This window comes from Pelodiscus sinensis, chromosome 19, assembly GCF_049634645.1.
Source record: "Pelodiscus sinensis isolate JC-2024 chromosome 19, ASM4963464v1, whole genome shotgun sequence".
Taxonomy (NCBI): domain Eukaryota; kingdom Metazoa; phylum Chordata; order Testudines; family Trionychidae; genus Pelodiscus; species Pelodiscus sinensis.
The window spans coordinates 13787608-13807828 of NC_134729.1; the positions used below are offsets into that span (position 1 = coordinate 13787608).

General features: G+C 65.7%; 1 protein-coding gene across 5 annotated transcripts in view; it reads right to left on the minus strand.

Annotated features, from left to right (window-relative positions):
- Positions 1 to 20221, minus strand: part of CACNA1A (calcium voltage-gated channel subunit alpha1 A) — a 259911-nt gene that overhangs the window by 25536 nt on the left and 214154 nt on the right. For 3 of the 5 annotated variants that reach the window (XM_075902447.1, XM_075902449.1, XM_075902450.1), the window contains exons 39-46: positions 19682 to 19832; positions 16389 to 16516; positions 10640 to 10736; positions 2922 to 3027; positions 1965 to 2072; positions 1274 to 1374; positions 891 to 1000; positions 559 to 697 (exon numbers count right to left, since the gene is read on the minus strand). In XM_075902447.1, coding sequence (XP_075758562.1) covers positions 559 to 697; positions 891 to 1000; positions 1274 to 1374; positions 1965 to 2072; positions 2922 to 3027; positions 10640 to 10736; positions 16389 to 16516; positions 19682 to 19832 — 940 coding nt within the window. Of the gene's footprint in view, positions 1 to 558; positions 698 to 890; positions 1001 to 1273; positions 1375 to 1964; positions 2073 to 2921; positions 3028 to 10639; positions 10737 to 11577; positions 11675 to 16388; positions 16517 to 19681; positions 19833 to 20221 lie in introns of those variants that run through there. The other 2 variants (XM_075902448.1, XR_012896663.1) reach the window with 2 other exon arrangements.

Here is a 20221-nt window from a genome sequence, read left to right on the forward strand (position 1 = left end):
AGACAGAGATGGACGGACGGACGTGTATGGGGACAGAGACAGACGGATGGATGGACGGACGTGTATGGGGACAGAGACAGATGGACGTGTATGGGGACAGAGACAGACGGATGGACAGATGTGTATGGGGACAGACAGACGGATGGAAGTGTATCTGGACAGAGACAGACAGACGGATGGACGGACGTGTATGAGGACTGAGACAGATGGACAGATGGACGGACGTGTATGGGGACAGACAGACAGATGGATGGACGTGTATGGGGACAGAGACAGACGGATGGACAGATGTGTATGGGGACAGACAGACGTGTATGGGGACAGACAGACAGACGGACGGACGGACGTGTACGGGGACAGAGACAGATGGACAGATGGACTTGTATGGGGACAGAGACAGACGTGTATGGGGACAGACAGACGGATGGAAGTGTATATGGACAGAGACAGACAGACAGACGGATGGACGTGTATGAGGACCGAGACAGACGGACGGATGGACGCACGTGTACAGGGACAGACAGACAATGTGCGCATGGAGACTGATCACTCCCTCACCTGGGAATTGGGACGGCTGTTGGGCATGTCGTCGGGGCGGCCTCGCTCTGGACTCCAGGTGCCCGTCTTCTGGAACATCTCCTGCGCCCGCTGGGTGACCCAGGACTGGCTCTCCTTCATGCCCCCCTCCGGCGCACTCCTGCGGGGCAGACAGGACGTCAGGCCCCGCCTCCGCACGGAGCAGAGCAGGCAGCACCTCTGCCATTAGCACCCCGCCTTCCCTGGCGGCTGAAAGCTGTTCCAGGCCTGGGCTCTCACCGGGAGGACGGGGACCCCAGCCCCTGCCTCTCCCAGCCGGGTGCTGTGGGGAGCGGGGCAGGACAAGCACTTACAGGCCACCCCCTTGGTCCAGCTGGGAGGACGGGAGAGCGTTCTGTCCCAGGACCCCCTCTTGGGTGGGGGACGGCGGCTCCATCCGCTGGAACATGAGCGGCGTTCGATTCTGCAGGGGACACAGGAGGGATCAGATCTGCTCACGGGAAGGAAACGGAGCTGGAAGGAGGCCCCCAAGCCAAGCCGGGCATGGCCCCTTCTTTCTCGCTGGCTGGGAAGCTAGGCTCAGACCCACAGCTGGGGGGACTCAGGCTGCTCTACCCGACCTGCTTCCAGGAGATGAGTCTGCCTGAGCCGCCCTGGGGAGGGGAAACTGAGGCACAGAAGGGGGCTTGCCCAAGTGAGTCAGTGCCAGAGCCAGGAATCAAACCCAGGGATGTACCTGCTCCTCTCTCATGGCCTGGAGCTTCTTGGCCTTGCTCTGCCGGTAGTACTCCATGATCATCATGGCAGCATAGATCTTCCCCACCGTCAGATCCGTCGCTGGGGGAGGCAGAGGGCAGGGTGTTAGCAGCAGCCCCCCGCCCCGGTCTGGCTGGGTCGCTCCCAGAGAGCCGCGGCAGCCCGGCTCCACCCAGGAGTTCAGCCATCTCAGGCTCCGGTCCCCAAAGCCGAGCGCCCCTCTGATGGTGGGGGGAGGGGGCTTGGACTCTGGGCCCGCTCAGATCTTGGCCCTGGGCACCGCAAGGAGCAGAGGTGCCACGGAGCCAAGGGGCTGGCAGATCCCACAGGGCGGATGGATGGACAGACGGACTTCTGTGCTGAGAGGCTGGGCGTCCCCAGGGCTCCCCTTGCCAGAAGGCTCCTGGAAAGTCCTGAGGCTCTAACCACTAGGCCCCTCTCCCCCCCCACACCCCAGGGTAGAGCACAGGAGTCCCTACACCCAGCCCCCCAAAGCACAGAATGAGCCAGCGCCAGCAGCAGCGGTGCCCAGTGACCAGGCCAATGGGGTGTGGGGGATGGTGTCGGGGCCCAGGGCCGGGCCAATGGGGTGTGGGGGATGCTGTCGGGGCCCGGGACCCAGGGCCGGGCCCATCCCAGGCAGGCTCCCACCCAGGCTGCTGGGTTCTCACATTTGTGAGGGGTGACGAGCAGATCCAGGTTCTTGTGGGAGAGGTTGGGCCAGATGGCCATCATCTCCTTCCGCAGCTCCGCGTCCATCTGCTGCTTGTCTGCTCCTCCTGTAAGGCACCAGCCGGGGCCAGGTCAGCAGCTGGGCACCGGACCCAACTGACCCCCAGGCAGTCGCCAGCAGCCCCCCAGCCAGAGCCCCTGCCCTGTAGCGCCCCCTGCTGCGAGATGCTGGGAACTCCCTGCCCCAGCCAGAGCCCCTGCCCTGCAGCGCCCCCTGCTGCGAGATGCTGGGAACTCCCTGCCCCAGCCAGAGCCCCTGCCCTGCAGCGCCCCCTGCTGCGAGATGCTGGGAACTCCCTGCCCCAGCCAGAGCCCCTGCCCTGCAGCGCCCCCTGCTGCGAGATGCTGGGAACTCCCTGCCCCAGCCAGAGCCCCTGCCCTGCAGCGCCCCCTGCTGCGAGTTGCTGGGAACTCCCTGCCTCAGCCAGAGCCCCTGCCCTTGAGCGCCCCCTGCTGTGAGATGCTGGGAACTCCCTGCCCCAGACAGAGCTCCTGCCCCCTCCTGCAGCGCCCCCTGCTGGGAGATGCTGGGAACTCCCTGCCCCCAGCCAGAGCCCCTGCCCTGCAGCGCCCCCTGCTGCGAGATGCTGGGAACTCCCTGCCCCCAGCCAGAGCCCCTGCCCCCTCCTGCAGCGCCCTCTGCTGTGAGATGCTGGGAACTCCCTGCCTCCAGCCAGAGCTCCTGCCCCCTCCTGCAGCGCCCCCTGCTGCGAGATGCTGGGAACTCCCCCAGCCAGAGCTCCTGCCTCCCCTGCAGCGCCCCCTGCTGGGACAGAGCCAGGCTGGAGCAGTTGTGGATTTCCTCTATAAGGTGGGGCCCAGAGCAGCCCCCTGCTGGTCAGACCCCACCCTGCCCACAGGAGTCAACTCCCCAGGCGCCAGAGCCAGCCACTCGCCTTTGGCGATCTTGATGTCCAGCGCCGTCCTGATCAGCGCCATGAGGGTGGAGTTGAAGTGCACGGTGTTGTCGTCAGCCACAGGCAGGTCCATGCGGAGCAGCCTCTGCGGAGAGGCAGACGTGTGTCACCCTGGCAGCCCCCCCGCCCTGGGCCGGTGCGAGTGTCAAACCAGTGGAGCCCTGGGGAGAACTCTGAGGTGTCGCCGGGTTCAGTGCTCAGGGATCCCCAACTCCTGCTGACCAACACCCGCCCCTGGGCGCCCAGTGCCAATGAACAGGCACCGGCTTCACATCTGCCTGCCGTGGCCTCTGCCTGCCCCGCTCTCACCACATGCTGCTGGCTTTTGGGAATGGACCCAGAACTGCCCCCTTTTAGAGACGGGCAAACAGATGTCACTGATGCCTGCTGAGTGGCAGAACTGGGAACAGGCCCCGGTAGGCCTGGCTCTACAGGCTGCTTTAACCGCTGTTCCAGTCTCATCCCAGAGCCAAGATGAGAACCCGAGGAAACCTGACTCCCAGCTCTGCCCACTAGACCACACTCCCTAGCAAAGCCAGGAATAGAACCCAGGAGCCCTGACTGCTAGCGCTGGTCTCTAACCACTAGCCCCCTCTCCCTTCCGACAGCTGGGCTGAGAAGCCAGCAGCCCTGCTCCGACCCCAAGGCCCCACCTCTCCTGGTTGGACTGCCCCCCTCCACCCCCAGAGTTCTTTCCAAAGGGCTTGCTGACTTTTTGGAGAAACGTAAAATTGAGAGAAAGAAATCGACAGACAAGAAAGAAACACAAAGGCCATGTTGCAAGGCAGCGGCGTCCGCAAAGGAAAACGGGGGTGCTCACTGCCCGGGGTGCAGGCGGTCCCATCCAGCACAGGGCTCATGCAGCGGGCATGCAGCATGCAGCAGAAAGCATGCCCAGAGAACACATGGAGACTCAGTCACAGCTCCGGTCTAGACTGCTCTGGCGGGAGCGGCCCGCAGGCGGCGTCCTCCCGGTGCAAAGGGAAGGGATGAAACAGATCAACAGAAACTCGGCATTCCTCAGCGCTCAGGCTGTCGGGCAACAAGATGCTCAGGGTTGGCTTGGACAGGGGCCAACCAGTTAGTGCATTAGCTAAGATCAGGCTGTGGACCATGTGGTGACAGGGTCGGGGGTCTCTTCTGGTCTCTACTGGGAAGTAACTGACGAAGGTGGGGGAGGGACAGCAAAACAAGAAGGGAAAAAGACGGGGTGGGGTGGGGTGGGGTGGTAAGACAGACAAGCAGGATGGAGAGAAAATCAGCATGAAGATGCCCTGGAGCGTGGTGTCCAGAAAACGGGGCTCTGCAGAGACTGGCATGAGGCCAGAGGGGGGAAGCTGTTTCAGGGGTTCACTAGTGAGGGAGGCCTGGCTCCACATCCGTCCTCCCGGCTCACAACACTTGCACTCGTGCCGTTTCCAACCTGCCAGCAATCGGGCACCCCACAGTCCAGGCAACAGTGTTACATGGGCCCAATGGCGGCTCTGGGGTTCGAGTCCCGGGACGATTGCCAAGATTCAAATATTCCTTGTGCTGGGTCCCAACCGGACCCCCCAGTACAGCAGAAACCAGGACCCCATGTGATTATCCAGACAGCCACATTCCGGCCAGGTCAGTGCAGCTGGACCACGTGGGTTCTTGCCCTCGGATGCTGATGCCCAGATCAATCTGTTAGTCTGGTGACACCGGATTCCCCGTTGTTTTTGCTCAAACAGAGTAACCCAGCCACCCCTCTGAGACTGGTCATGTTAGGACAGGTGGCCGGGCTGTCCCAGAATGCCCTGGCGCATACACGATTCTGCAGCCAGGGAGACGTGGACAGTCCAGACCGTGGTATGCAGTAACTTCATTGAATGAGTCTGCGGGCAACACGGTGCTCCCATCAGAGCAGACCCCAGCCCCGGCAGGACTGGCCCATAACGGTTCTCTTGAGGTCGAAGGGACCGGGCTGGGTTTTCCAATGGAGCCGCCTGGTTCCCAGCTCCGTGCGCTGAGGAGGGCCTCAGAGCGAGGGTGGCGGGAATGCAGCCAGGCGCACTCGCTCTGCAGGGGCCACCAATGCAGCGGTTTTCTGGACAGCAGCTGGCATGGAGGAATGAGCCGAGGGAGAAAGTGGAGAATGGGGGGAGGCGTGGCAAAGACTCGGTGGGTATGAGAGACTCCAGTGGACTGAGCGGAGAGCCCAGTGGGGTCTGGACAGAGCGAGAGGAGCGAGAACAGATGGGCAGACTGAGGAGTAAGGACATGGTGCAAACCTATTGCAGCTGCTGTTTGAAGAGCTCTGTACAATGGGGAAACTGAGGCACAGAGAGGGGGCACAACTTGCCTGTGGAACAAATGGCAGAGCTGGGACTGGAACCTGGGAGTCCTCACACCTACTCCCATGCTCTAACCACGATCCCTCCCCAAGCCAAGAACAGAACCCGGGAGTCCACCTGCCCTGCGCTAACCACTAGACCTCACCTTCCTCCGCGCTGCAGAACAAGACAAGGCGTCCTCAGTCCCTTAGCCTCACTAGCATGGCACACATCACCCTCCTCCTTTTCTAACCAGCCCACTTAAGGCAGTGCAGTCCCCTGCCATAGAGCTGCCTGCCCCACGGACGCTATGGGCACGAGGGAAAGGCAGTGCGTCGGAGGCCCTGTGCCCATCCCCCGAGCGCTACGGTTCAAACCTCCTCCCCACTCTGATGTGCGGTGCAGGAACAAGCACTGGGCAGGGAGCTGAGCTTGGCCCACGTCCAGCGTGAAGTCTAAGGGTCTTGCCCCGTGCTGCCCTCTCTCAGCTCCTGGAGCTGTAGGAAAGATAACCAGGGAATTCCCAGGCCTCGTGGTGTTGGATGAAAACGCGACTGGGCACAGCTCTAGAGGCTCAGGCCGTGGGCGCCAGGCCTTTGCTGGCCTCGCTCTGCCAGTCAGCTGTGAAGAGGTGGGAACCGGACGGGGCTGCACCATTGCACACAGCCCTTGAGTGCACGCCCACACCTCCTACCACAACGCTGGACTCTCTCCACCCCCCGCCTCGGGGGGAGCGGTGCCCCAGAGGCCCAATCCCCAGTGAGGCCCGGTTTACACGGCACTCGGCCTAGTAGTGCCACATCGCTTGGGGGGCCTGACGCTACCCCACCCCTCCACTAGCCAGGGCCCTTGGCTCAGCACTGCAGGTTCCCCCACCCTGACGGGAGGAGCTACGAGGCACTTTCGTACCAACGCAGCAGCAACCCAGCTAGGAATCGTGCTGGCTTCTCCGGCCAGAACCAGCCCCCAGTGCAGCTAGACAGGCCTCCGCCCGGGGAGCCAGGCTCAGGCCGACGCTAGAACGTGCTGCTGATGCAGCGAGGTGGCTGGGGCATTTCTCTAGCGCTGCTTCTATAGGGACAAAAGCCCAAGTCCAGGAACCTGCTGATGTCAACTGGGAAACTGGTCTAAGCTGCCTTGACCAGTGCTGCGTCTCCAGTGGGCAGGGTGGCCAAGACAGCCCTGCCAAATCCATGGCCCCAGCCTATAGCGCATGCCCTGATGCAACTTACTCATCTACACTGGCACCTTTTGTCGCCAAAACCTGCGTGTGGTTGACAGACTCGTGAGAGCGCACACGCCATGACCCAACTTTTGTTGGGAAAAATGCCTGGGTTTGGCGACAAAACCCTTCCAGCCCTGCGAGAGACTTCTGTCTCCTCCTCCCTTTATTGTCGACAAAGAGCCAGCATGGACCCTGCTGTGTCGAGAGAACAGACCTCTGCCAGTACCACACATGCCTGCCCTGATGGCTGTGCTCAGTGTTTTGTGATCTCTGCTGCCCTGCAGGCAGGCACCCCTCCCCTTTCCAAGCTCTGGGAAGTAGCTGACCGCTGAGTGACACAAAGCACAACTCCTTGGAACGTTCCTGTTCTGCCAGCTAGGAGCCCAGCGGCAGGCTGCTACTGCTGGGGGAGGGCTGGAGAGGCGGCTGTGCTGCTTTGACGTTCCTCAGCACGGAGTGCTCCCAGAGCTATGAGGGAATCCCAAGAAGCGCGGGGATCAGCTCTGCCTTTCCACCACACTTCCCTGGGGGCTGCTTACCCACAATGCTTTGCTCTGTCTGGCCACAGAGTGCTGGCAGCGTGGCCATGAAACGTTGACAATGGGAGGCAGAAAAACCGGCGTGACTGGTTTTCACTTTTGGCGATTTTGCACGTTGATAGCACTTTTCTCGCCAACCCTTCCCCGTGTAGACAGAGCCCTAGCTCTTACGCCGTTGGACATGGCCGCTCGGCTGTGCCTGCGGCTGGCTGTCCCGTTAGCTCATCTGGGAGAGGCGCGGTAGGGTCCTGGTTCCACTCTGGCTGGCAGCCCAGGATAGGAGCAGGAGCAAACTCTGCCTCTGAGACTAGCCCTGGCCCATCTTCCCTCTCCCTCGTCTCTCCCAAACAGCAGCAGCAGTGGCCTGGGGTAGGGAGCATGTACTCTGTGACTGGCTGGCGGAGAGGCAGACACGGGGGAAGGAGGAGCAGCAAGGGGGCCTGCGAGAGCATCAGGGAGCGCAGGAAGCAGCGGTTTGTGGCTCGACAGTCACAAGGGAGCCCTGTGGCCCTGCCCTGCCGGGAAAGGCAGGAGAGAGAATGGGGGGAGGTGAGCAGCAGAGATGGGACGGACGGAGGGTGACGAGAGGAGGGGAGAAGCTGCGACAGGGTAGAACTGCATTGACAGAGAAGGGGCCGGGCCGGGAGGAAACGGGGGAGCGAGAAAGGTGAGTAGTTACTCTCGTCTCTGGGGGCAGATCTGGTTGCAAGCAGCACAAGAGAGCTCCCTGGGGGCTGGTTTCGGATGGGGACCCACTCCCAGGACAGAGAGCCAGGGTTTTCAACAGTGCCAAGCCCCCTGCCAGAGGAGGCCTCGTGGGGGGGTCACAGGCAACTGGTGTCTGACACGGGCACCCAGCCCTGGCCTGAGCCACTCACCTGCCAGTGAAACTGCTGCTGTTTCACCTGCTGAGTCCCAGGAGTGAGCTCAGCTCCAGGGGAGCCCTGCACCCACAAGGAGCCCCTCGGATTTCTCAACCTCCATGGCTGCCTGTGGGGATCCAACTGCAAAATCGGGGCCTTGGTGCTTGTCACAGGGGGAGACTGACCAGCACTGCTGGGCCAGAATTGCTGCTGTAGAACAGCTGGACTAACAAGGCCTACCGCCACGCAGCCTACCAGGGCCATGGGTGCTAGAAGGAGGGGGGCCGGGTCGCAGCACCCCCTACCAGGGAGGCCGGTCTCACTATCACGGAGAGGCCAAATGACTTGCCCTGGATTGTCCAGCCGCAGAGCTGGAACCCAGCTCTCCTGACTCCCAGCCTAGTGCTCTAGCTGCTAGGCCACACTGCCACGTTCACACGCTGCCCTGTTCCGCGAGAACATCCCTCTGCAGACAAGCCCTGAGGCCACGTTCCAGGCACTGGCTCGAACTAGCCAAACACCAGCCTGGTGCAAACTGAAATCAGTCTCCACGCAGCCTGGGCCCCGGTTTTTCATCGAATGTCAGTTCTAGATCCTGCAGCCAGCGGGGCCCATTTCAGTCCCCCAGGTTAGCCGCCTGTAGACTTCATGAGCCCAGGCTGCCTGAATCCATTCCTGTCTGACCTCCAGGCGACCCTTCTGAAAAACATCCAATCTCGATTTGAACGCTGCCGATGCTGGAGAAACCATCCCAGCCCGCGGAAAGTCGAGCCAATAGCTCCTCGCCCTCTTAAAAATCTGTGCCTAAACTGACACCCGGCCCACGTCCACGTCCAGCACTGAATCCTTTGCCTCTTGTCCACTCCCAGCATCTGCCCTGCAAGTAGCTTGAATTAGCCATACTCCGGGGGTTCCTCGTGAGTCGACCCAGCTCGACCGAGAGGGACCCATAACACCCGAAGCGCAGCACCCACACATCGGGGGGGGGACTGAGAATGCCACTCGAGGGATGCAAGCCAGCTGCCATGCTACGGAAGAGTCCTGTTAGCAGCTGCCAAGTTGTGCTCCAGTTTTAGTGCCGGCTGGAGTAGAAAGCACCACGGCACTTGAACGGGGGTGGGTGGGAGCCGGGCAATGCCTGGATGATAACTCGAGTTAGCCTGAAAACCCAAGGAATAGTCTAGCAGCACCTTAAAGACTAACAAAACAAAACGTAGCAGCCAAGCCCTGGCGGGCCCTCTCCTCAGCATCCACATCCCACTGTAGGAGTGCTGGATCTCCCACAATGCATTGCGGCCAGAGATACAGCCACATTTGTTTAAAGAGCCATTGTATGGCCACACAGAAAAAGTGCCAAACAAACCCGAGATTTTGCAAACAAACTGCCCATCCAGGTCGCAACTCACAATCACGAAACGGAGCGTCTGATTTCCTTTCTACTCCTGAGGTTGTTCAGGCTTCCTGTGCCGAGGAAGGGAGGCAGGGAGACATGACTGGCCTGTGTTCATCTGCTGAACATGAGACACCCTCGCATGCTGCCTGGACCACAAAGCGCAAATACCTCCACGCGTCAATTTCACTTCCGTGCCCTAGTCAATTTCACTACCCGGCTCCGCCCCTCAGCAGCAATGCTGGAATCCTGTCCTGAGCTGGTCACATGCCAACACGCACCTTCCCCTGGATCCAAGGGAGATTCTGGGCAGCGCTGAAGGACGGGGAGACTGGGTGACACACCTACACGTTGGCCAGATGTCCCAGGGCTCACAATCGGGCTCTGATGGCCCAGCGAAGCCAGAACTTGTGGCTCCCTCCTGGGGAGGCATCCGAATTGTTTGAGAATCTGACTGAGCCCTTGTCTGTCCACTTGGGGCCACGTCCCAGTGTCCCTCCGCGGGGGGGACAGGCTGCGTGAGCCGCACGCCAGCACAGCTCCCCACGCGCCTCTCTCATCGCCACACCAGTGCGGCCAGGCCAACGTCTCTGCGGACAGACTCTACAGAGGGGCGGGGATCTTCTGACAGGCCTGCCCAGTCTGTTCCCACAGCGCCAAGCACAAAGGCCCCTGATCTAGGCTGTGAGGCCTCCAAAGCGCCTCTGCTGCTAACGAGGGTGATTGGCACGGCCTCTCCTGCCCCCTCCCTGGCTGATCACTCTGAAAGGAGGGACCAAGGGCTCTGCGCCATGGCGCTGCCACGGCTTTGTATCCCAGCCTGACTTAAAGCACAGAAACGCCAGTGGAGTCGCCTGCTGATTTCCGGCCCTGACCTCTTCCCATCGCCCAGCTCTGAACTAGAGTGTTTCCATTTCCACCCACCCTTCCCCCACCCTCTGAGGAAATCCGTAACGCCTGAGCTGGGGTAGGGCACTCAGAATGGGACGGCTTATCCTGCGGGGCGGGGCGGGGCGGGGCAGGGCGGGGCGGGGGAGCTCAATGTTTGAAAGCAAGGTCTCTTCCACTGAATCAGAAAAGGCTGGGCAGGAGGAATCCTGGAAAAGGGGCGGGCAGAGAATTCACATGCACCTTGGACTTCAGTTCTTACCCACCCCAGCCGACTTGCCATAATGGAGTCTCTGAAACATGAAATGCTAACGGACTCAAACGGACACATCGTACTGCTTAAGAGATTTGATCAAGGGAAAAAAACACAAAGAAATGTATAAAAAGAGAATTGTAGCGGCTGATTTCTTAAAAAAAATGTTTTGGTTAAAAAAAAATTAAAAAAAAAGTAAGTGACTTTGATTTGCATGTTTTTGTCTCTTTGATTTAGTCTACCTTATAAGCAACCCGGGGTGGGCATTTCTTCCCTAACCCAAGGGGTGGAGACATATGCCTCAGCATCTCATACATATCCGTGAAAGTCATCCGGCCCCTGGTAGCGGAAAGGAAAAAAAAAAGCACGAAAAAAATAGACAAGAGAGAGATGCAAAGAAGAAAAAAAATATTGTAAATCAATTTCAAAAGAAAGGGCAGGAAAAATGGAAGAAAAAATGCGAAGATTACTTTGCCGCTCCTCGGTCTGCCACCCTCCGCGTCGCTAACCGCCTTTGCCTGGGAAAGGGACCAGCTGGTTCAGCAAAGCACTGAAGTGCCATCACCAGCAGCTTGTTTGGGGCCTCCAGTGGGGCCTCAGTACGGCCCTTGCTGGAGAAACATGAGTGTGGGCTCGGGCTTAAGCGCTTTGCTGGGGCCCTGAAGTCTTCGGGCAAAATCCGCCCAAGAGGGAGGGCGGTAGGATGGGGGCTGCCTTTGTAGCAAAGAACAGGAAAGAGAGAGAGGGAGCCTAGCTCCAAGTGCACCTCTTTGCCAGTGGTGGGGAGGGAGAGGAGGTGGCGGGCAGGCGGGGTGGGGAAGGGAAGAGATAAATGGCAGAGGTGTCAATGCAGTTTCCATCCTCCCCAAATGAAAAAAAAAACAAAATCGATGTGTGAAGGGTGGAGTGTGTGTGGAGGGAGACAGGGGGACAAACCCTCGCGGCCTAGCTCCAGCTAACAGCAAGCAGAAAGGGCTCACAGTCCCCGAGATGCTCCATGCGGCACTGGGCGGGCGGCGTCCTCGTACGCATTCTGCTTGCTATGTACGGGACCGGGTTACTTCTTGGAAAGTGCAGGAGCCCGAGATGTGTGGGGATATATATATATGAAATATATATATTAAAAACCATAAGCAACATTCATTCCGTGGATGCTAGCAGGTTTTAGTGTAAGTCAAACCTTGCAAGCAACCCTATGAGGGCATTTCTTGCCTAAGCCCAGTGGGGGAGATATAACCCGTAATAAACTGTACATATCCTTATAATGAATTCGGCCACTGCAAGAAGAATACAGGGGTTAGTGCAGACGCTACAGGGCAAGAGAAACACACCAACTGTCATGTACACACCGATCCCAGCAAGGCTGTCAGGAGAGGGCCCATGGACCCGCGAGGCCCAGGCTGCCTGGACTGATTGGCGGGGCGGGGGGAGTGCGTATTTTGGGACACACGGTTCTGTGGGCTCCAGCAGGAGGGGAGAGTGCTTGACCTGGGCAGATCAGGAGTCTGCTGTCAACGTTCCTCCCACGCAGCAGTTGGCAGGCCACAGTTGGCTAATATGTCCCAGAAAGTGGGTGTGTTACGGGGAAACCGAGGCACAGCGCTGCAGGGTAGGGGGGAGAGGGACTTACTGGAGGTCACACAGGGAGCCATCAGCAGAAGTGGGGACAGACACCAGGAGTCCTAGCTCCCAACCCTGGTCTGCTTTAACCCACCAGTCTCCCACATCCCCCACCCACAGTTGGGGTCAGAATCAGGGGTTCAGGCTCCCAGCTGTTTTCGTCCCATCGGCCGCTGCCCAGGGCCCGAGGCAAAGCCCAGGGAAGTCAATGCAAAGGCCGCCATGGATGCCAAGGGGTTTGGGATCTGGACCCTACTCGTTGCTTTCCTCTCCCGGGGGCAAAGGACCCTCCTGCCAATGCGGGATCAGGGCTTTTACCTGCCGATGGCACGGGGCCGGGGACTGCTGCTGGGCTCAGCAGGGCCTGCCAGGTAGGGCTGGCTACACCGGACCCACTGGGCATGTGTGGCCCAGAGGCGGCAGCCCCACGGCCCAGAACTAAACCCAACGTGCCAGGAACCCCCTGCCGGGGCAGGCCAGCCCCAGGACTCCCAGCGCCCGAGGCCCCGTGTCTAGCCAGTGGCCTCTCCCAAGAGTGCTGACTGTGCCATCCTGCCCGGACTGCGGGGGGCGCTGTCTGCACGGTGCAGGGGGAACCACAGGACGCACCAGGCCAGGCCAGGTAAACAGCCCTGGGGGTTCCTCCGCCCTCTCCCCGGCCCGCTGGACAGCACGCTACCAGGTGCGGGGAGCCCGGGACAGCCCCAGGAACAGCAGAGCGACCCCCCCGGATGGGAGAGGGGGGCTGCAATTTGTTTGGGGCAGGGGGCGGGGGGTTGGAGAGAATCCATCTGCAAAAACCTACAAGTGAAAAAGAAAACATTAACGGGCAGCAGGAGCCAAGAGCCTGCCTGGGCAGGGCCCCGAGGGGGACACGGAGCCAGCAGCCAGCTAGGGCCGGGCTTCCGGGAAGTTGCTCCTGCCTCCTCTCTGACCCCGGGCAGGCCGGGCGGGGGGTTGGGCTGATCCCGGGCAGGCCGGGCGGGGGGTTGGGCTGATCCCAGGCTGGCTGGGCGGGGGGATGGGCTGATCCCAGGCTGGCCGGGCGGGGGGTTGGGCTGATCCCAGGCTGGCCGGGCGGGGGGTTGGGCTGATCCCAGGCTGGCTGGGCGGGGGGTTGGGCTGATCCCAGGCTGGCCGGGCGGGGGGTTGGGCTGATCCCAGGCTGGCCGGGCGGGGGGTTGGGCTGATCCCGGGCAGGCCGGGCGGGGGGTTGGGCTGATCCCGGGCAGGCCGGGAGGGGGGTTGGGCTGATCCCAGGCTGGCTGGGCGGGGGGGTTGGGCTGATCCCAGGCTGGCTGGGCGGGGGGTTGGGCTGATCCCAGGCTGGCCGGGCGGGGGGTTGGGCTGATCCCAGGCTGGCCGGGCGGGGGGTTGGGCTGATCCCGGGCAGGCCGGGCGGGGGGTTGGGCTGATCCCAGGCTGGCTGGGCGGGGGGTTGGGCTGATCCCAGGCTGGCTGGGCGGGGGGTTGGGCTGATCCCGGGCTGGCTGGGCGGGGGGATGGGCTGATCCCAGGCTGGCTGGGCGGGGGGTTGGGCTGATCCCAGGCTGGCCGGGCGGGGGGTTGGGCTGATCCCAGGCTGGCCGGGCGGGGGGTTGGGCTGATCCCGGGCAGGCCGGGCGGGGGGTTGGGCTGATCCCGGGCAGGCCGGGAGGGGGGTTGGGCTGATCCCAGGCTGGCTGGGCGGGGGGGTTGGGCTGATCCCGGGCAGGCCGGGCGGGGGGTTGAGCTGATCCCGGGCTGGCCGGGCGGGAGGGTTGGGCTGATCCCGGGCTGGCCGGGCGGGGGGTTGGGCTGATCCCGGGCAGGCTGGGCGGGGGGTTGGGCTGATCCCGGGCAGGCCGGGCGGGGGGTTGGGCTGATCCCGGGCTGGCTGGGCGGGGGGTTGGGCTGATCCCGGGCAGGCCGGGCGGGGGGTTGGGCTGATCCCGGGCAGGCCGGGCGGGGGGTTGGGCTGATCCCGGGCTGGCTGGGTGGGGGGGTTGGGCTGATCCCAGGCTGGCTGGGTGGGGGGTTGGGCTGATCCCGGGCAGGCCGGGCAGGGGGTTGGGCTGATCCCGGGCTGGCTGGGCGGGGGGGTTGGGCTGATCCCGGGCTGGCTGGGTGGGGGGTTGGGCTGATCCCGGGCTGGCCGGGTGGGGGGGTTGGGCTGATCCCAGGCTGGCCGGGCGGGGGGGTTGGGCTGATCCCAGGCTGGCCGGGCGGGGGGGTTGGGCTGATCCCGGGCAGGCCGGGCGGGGGGCTTGGGCTGATCCCGGGCTGGCTGGGTGGGGGGTTGGGCTGATCCTGGGCTGGCCGGGCGGGGGGGTTGGGCTGATCCCGGGCTGGCTGGGTGGGGGGGTTGGGCTGATCCCAGGCTGGCCGGGCGGGGGGTTGGGCTGATCCCGGGCTGGCTGGGTGGGGGGGTTGGGCTGATCCCAGGCTGGCCGGGCGGGGGGGTTGGGCTGATCCCGGGCTGGCTGGGTGGGGGCTTGGGCTGATCCCGGGCTGGCTGGGTGGGGGGTTGGGCTGATCCTGGGCAGGCCGGGCTGGGGGTTGGGCTGATCCCGGGCTGGCTGGGTGGGGGGTTGGGCTGATCCCGGGCTGGCTGGGTGGGGGGGTTGGGCTGATCCCAGGCTGGCCGGGCGGGGGGGTTGGGCTGATCCCGGGCTGGCTGGGTGGGGGCTTGGGCTGATCCCGGGCTGGCTGGGTGGGGGGTTGGGCTGATCCTGGGCAGGCCGGGCTGGGGGTTGGGCTGATCCCGGGCTGGCTGGGTGGGGGGTTGGGCTGATCCCGGGCTGGCTGGGTGGGGGGGTTGGGCTGATCCCGGGCTGGCCGGGCGGGGGGGTTGGGCTGATCCCGGGCTGGCTGGGTGGGGGGTTGGGCTGATCCCGGGCTGGCCGGGCGGGGGGGTTGGGCTGATCCCGGGCTGGCTGGGTGGGGGGTTGGGCTGATCCCGGGCTGGCTGGGTGGGGGGTTGGGCTGATCCCAGGCTGGCCGGGCGGGGGGGTTGGGCTGATCCCGGGCTGGCCGGGCGGGGGGGTTGGGCTGATCCCGGGCTGGCTGGGTGGGGGGTTGGGCTGATCCCGGGCTGGCCGGGCGGGGGGGTTGGGCTGATCCCGGGCTGGCTGGGTGGGGGGGTTGGGCTGATCCCAGGCTGGCCGGGCGGGGGGGTTGGGCTGATCCCGGGCTGGCTGGGTGGGGGTGGGGTGTTAGTCTGATCCCGGGCAGGCCGGGTGGGGGGAGAGTTGGGCTCATTCCGGGCAGGCCGGGCGGGGGGGTTGGGCTGATCCCGGGCTGGCTGGGTGGGGGGGTTGGGCTGATCCCGGGCTGGCTGGGCGGGGGGTTGGGCTGATCCCGGGCAGGCCGGGCTGGGGGTTGGGCTGATCCCGGGCTGGCTGGGTGGGGGGTTGGGCTGATCCCAGGCTGGCCGGGCGGGGGGGTTGGGCTGATCCCAGGCTGGCCGGGCGGGGGGGTTGGGCTGATCCCGGGCTGGCTGGGTGGGGGGTTGGGCTGATCCCAGGCTGGCCGGGCGGGGGGGTTGGGCTGATCCCGGGCTGGCTGGGTGGGGGCTTGGGCTGATCCCGGGCTGGCTGGGTGGGGGGTTGGGCTGATCCTGGGCAGGCCGGGCTGGGGGTTGGGCTGATCCCGGGCTGGCTGGGTGGGGGGTTGGGCTGATCCCGGGCTGGCTGGGTGGGGGGTTGGGCTGATCCCAGGCTGGCCGGGCGGGGGGGTTGGGCTGATCCCGGGCTGGCTGGGTGGGGGTGGGGTGTTAGTCTGATCCCGGGCAGGCCGGGTGGGGGGAGAGTTGGGCTCATTCCAGGCAGGCCGGGTCGGGGGAGCCCCACCAGGACACGCTGCCAGCACCTGCCCTAGAGGGCTGGAGCCCGGCGAGCAGGCAGCCCCACAGCCTGAGGACAGGCGGCTCGGCCAGGGATGGGCAGTGGCAGTCGGGCACGTCCCCTCCTGTGTGGGTGACACGGCTGCTTCTCGGGAGCTTTGTCTGGGTGTCCCTGGACTGGCCCAGGGCAGTGGCTGCCCAGCAAACCAGGGGATTAGCTGGATCCGGCCCCCCGCCCCAGGCTGATGGCTCCTTCCCGTGGGGTTCGGACCCCCAGGACCCCCTCCCCCAGCCCTAGAAACGTCGACGCTGTGAGAGCCCAGGAGCCTGACCCAGGTTCTGTGCCAGATGGTCCTGTCCCGACGGCCCCTGGCGCCGCGGCGCTGCTCCTCCCTGGCACAGCGCCCTCCCCTCCTGGGGCCAGGCATCGGCTCTGGGAGCGCTGGCCCCCAGCCCCAAGCCGGCCCCGCCAGCCTGACCTCCTGCCCCTTGCGCCATGCGCAGGCCAAGGGGCTCTGGGCAGCCCTGGCCCAGCCGCGGGTCCTTACCAGGCAGCAGGGTCGTACTCGGCCCACACGCGCACGTACTCGTCCAGGTGGTGGGGGCCCAGGATGGAGGAGTCTCGGGTCAGGTACTCAAAGTTGTCCATGATGACGGCCACAAAGAGGTTGAGCATCTGCAGCGGGCGGGGCGGGGCGGGGCCAGAGTCACTGGACAGGTCACCCGGGGCCAGCCCTGCGCTCCCAGCCCAGCTCCAACGCCGTGTCCAGACTCAGGGGTTTTTTCGAAAAAAGTAGCCTTTTTTCGAAAATACTTCCCCTGCGTCCAGACTCAAGCCGCGTTCTTTTGAAATTAATTCGAAAGAACGCGGCTTTTCTTTCGATGGCGGTAAACCTCAATTTACGAGGAAGAACGCCTTCTTTCAAAAGTTCCTCTTTCAAAGGAAGGCGTTCTTCAATGTAAAGAGGCCGTCTTCGAAAGAGAGCATCCAGACTCACTGGATACTTTCTTTCGAAAAAGCAAGCCGCTTTTTCGAAATTTCTCCATGCAGTCTAGACGCTCTCTTTCGAAAGAAGCCTGCAGTCTAGACATAGCCCAAGTGTCTCCCGTTTCCTGCGCCTGCAGAGCCAACTCCCAGCCCGTGGCCCTCGCCCCGGCCTCGTCCTCCCCAGCTCCCTCGCCCCGGCCTCGTCCTCCCCGGCTCCCTCGCCCCGGCCTCCTCCTCCCTGGCTCCCTCGCCCCGGCCTCGTCCTCCCCAGCTCCCTCGCCCCGGCCTCGTCCTCCCCAGCTCCCTCGCCCCGGCCTCGTCCTCCCCGGCTCCCTCGCCCCGGCCTCGTCCTCCCTGGCTCCCTCGCCCCGGCCTCGTCCTCCCTGGCTCCCTCGCCCCGGCCTCGTCCTCCCCGGCTCCCTCGCCCCGGCCTCCTCCTCCCCAGCTCCCTTGCCCCGGCCTCCTCCTCCCCGGCTCCCTCGCCCCGGCCTCGTCCTCCCTGGCTCCCTCGCCCCGGCCTCGTCCTCCCTGGCTCCCTCGCCCCGGCCTCGTCCTCCCCGGCTCCCTCGCCCCAGCCTCGTCCTCCCTGGCTCCCTCGCCCCGGCCTCCTCCTCCCCGGCTCCCTTGCCCCGGCCTCGTCCTCCCCGGCTCCCTCGCCCCGGCCGCCTCCCCCCTGGCTCCCTCGCCCCGGCCTCGTCCTCCCCAGCTCCCTCGCCCCGGCCTCCTCCTCCCCGGCTCCCTCGCCCCGGCCTCCTCCTCCCCGGCTCCCTCGCCCCGGCCTCCTCCTCCCCAGCTCCCTCGCCCCGGCCTCGTCCTCCCCGGCTCCCTCGCCCCGGCCTCCTCCTCCCCGGCTCCCTCGCCCCGGCCTCCTCCTCCCCGGCTCCCTCGCCCCGGCCTCGTCCTCCCCGGCTCCCTCGCCCCGGCCTCCTCCTCCCCAGCTCCCTCGCCCCGGCCTCGTCCTCCCCGGCTCCCTCGCCCCGGCCTCCTCCTCCCCGGCTCCCTCGCCCCGGCCTCCTCCTCCCCGGCTCCCTCGCCCCGGCCTCGTCCTCCCCGGCTCCCTCGCCCCGGCCTCCTCCTCCCCAGCTCCCTCGCCCCGGCCTCCTCCTCCCTGGCTCCCTCGCCCCGGCCTCGTCCTCCCCGGCTCCCTCGCCCCGGCCTCCTCCTCCCTGGCTCCCTCGCCCCGGCCTCATCCTCCCTGGCTCCCTCGCCCCAGCCTCGTCCTCCCCAGCTCCCTCGCCCCGGCCTCGTCCTCCCCAGCTCCCTCGCCCCGGCCTCCTCCCGTTTCCTGCGCCTGCAGAGCCGACTCCCAGCCCGTGGCCCTCGCCCCGGCCTCATCCTCCCCGGCTCCCTCGCCCCAGCCTCCTCCTCCCCGGCTCCCTCGCCCCGGCCTCCTCCTCCCTGGCTCCCTCGCCCCGGCCTCGTCCTCCCCGGCTCCCTCGCCCCGGCCTCCTCCTCCCTGGCTCCCTCGCCCCGGCCTCGTCCTCCCCGGCTCCCTCGCCCCGGCCTCCTCCTCCCCAGCTCCCTTGCCCCGGCCTCGTCCTCCCCGGCTCCCTCGCCCCGGCCGCCTCCTCCCCGGCTCCCTTGCCCCGGCCTCCTCCTCCCCGGCTCCCTCGCCCCGGCCTCGTCCTCCCTGGCTCCCTCGCCCCGGCCTCCTCCCGTTTCCTGTGCCTGCAGAGCCGACTCCCAGCCCGTGGCCCTCGCCCCGGCCTCATCCTCCCCGGCTCCCTCGCCCCAGCCTCCTCCTCCCCGGCTCCCTCGCCCCGGCCTCCTCCTCCCCGGCTCCCTCGCCCCGGCCTCCTCCTCCCCGGCTCCCTTGCCCCGGCCTCGTCCTCCCCGGCTCCCTCGCCCCGGCCGCCTCCCCCCTGGCTCCCTCGCCCCGGCCTCGTCCTCCCCGGCTCCTTCGCCCCGGCCTCCTCCTCCCCGGCTCCCTTGCCCCGGCCTCGTCCTCCCTGGCTCCCTCGCCCCGGCTCCCTCGCCCCGGCCTCTTCCTCCCTGGCTCCCTCACCCCGGCCTCGTCCTCCCCGGCTCCCTCGCCCCGGCCTCGTCCTCCCCGGCTCCCTCGCCCCGGCCGCCTCCTCCCCGGCTCCTTCGTCTCGGCCTCCTCCTCCCCGGCTCCCTTGCCCCGGCCTCGTCCTCCCCGGCTCCCTCACCCCGGCCTCCTCCTCCCTGGCTCCCTCGCCCCAGCCTCCTCCTCCCCGGCTCCCTCGCTCCGGCCTCGTCCTCCCTGGCTCCCTCGCCCCGGCTCCCTCGCCCCGGCCTCCTCCTCCCCGGCTCCCTCGCCCCGGCCTCGTCCTCCCCAGCTCCCTCGCCCCAGCCTCCTCCTCCCCGGCTCCCTCGCCCCGGCCTCCTCCTCCCTGGCTCCCTCGCCCCGGCCTCCTCCTCCCTGGCTCCCTCGCCCCGGCCTCGTCCTCCCCGGCTCCCTCGCCCCGGCCTCCTCCTCCCCAGCTCCCTTGCCCCGGCCTCGTCCTCCCCGGCTCCCTCGCCCCGGCCGCCTCCTCCCCGGCTCCCTCGCCCCGGCCTCGTCCTCCCTGGCTCCCTCGCCCCGGCCTCGTCCTCCCCGGCTCCCTCGCCCCGGCCTCCTCCTCCCCAGCTCCCTTGCCCCGGCCTCCTCCTCCCCGGCTCCCTCGCCCCGGCCTCCTCCTCCCCGGCTCCCTCGCCCCGGCCTCCTCCTCCCCGGCTCCCTCGCCCCGGACTCCTCCTCCCCGGCTCCCTCGCCCTGGCCTCCTCCTCCCCGGCTCCCTCGCCCTGGCCTCCTCCTCCCCGGCTCCCTCGCCCTGGCCTCCTCCTCCCCGGCTCTCTCGCCCCGGCCTCCTGTCCCCCACATGCCAGCCCGCCCAGTGCCCGCAGACTCACCAGGAAGGAGCAGAGGAAAATGAAGGAGACAAAATAAAAATAGGCGAATTCGTTGCCACACTCGTGCTCCTTGATGCCCGAGTTCTCGTCGCAGGGCTTCCCGCTCAGGCAGGACAGCATGATCTCGTGCCACGCCTCGCCCGTGGCGCTCCTGCAGCCGCACAGAGAAGGGGCCATGCATTGGGGGCGGGTAGAGCGACCAGGCTGATCTGTCCCAGTGTCCTGGGGGCGAGCACCGTGCCTGGTACGTCTGCAGCCCACAGTGCTCATGGGGATGGTGCGCGGCAGGGCCAGATCCTGGGATCCCGCGCCTGGCCCTGAGACAGCGGCCCCGTGGGTGGGGGGCAGGACGGGATTACACTGGATCCCTCGGCTGGCCCCGAGACAGCGGCCCCGTTGGTGGGGGGCAGGAAGGGATTACACTGGATCCCTCGGCTGGCCCCGAGACAGCGGCCCCGTGGGTGGGGGGCAGGACGGGATTACACTGGATCCCTCGCCTGGCCCTGAGACAGCGGCCCCGTGGGTGGGGGGCAGGAAGGG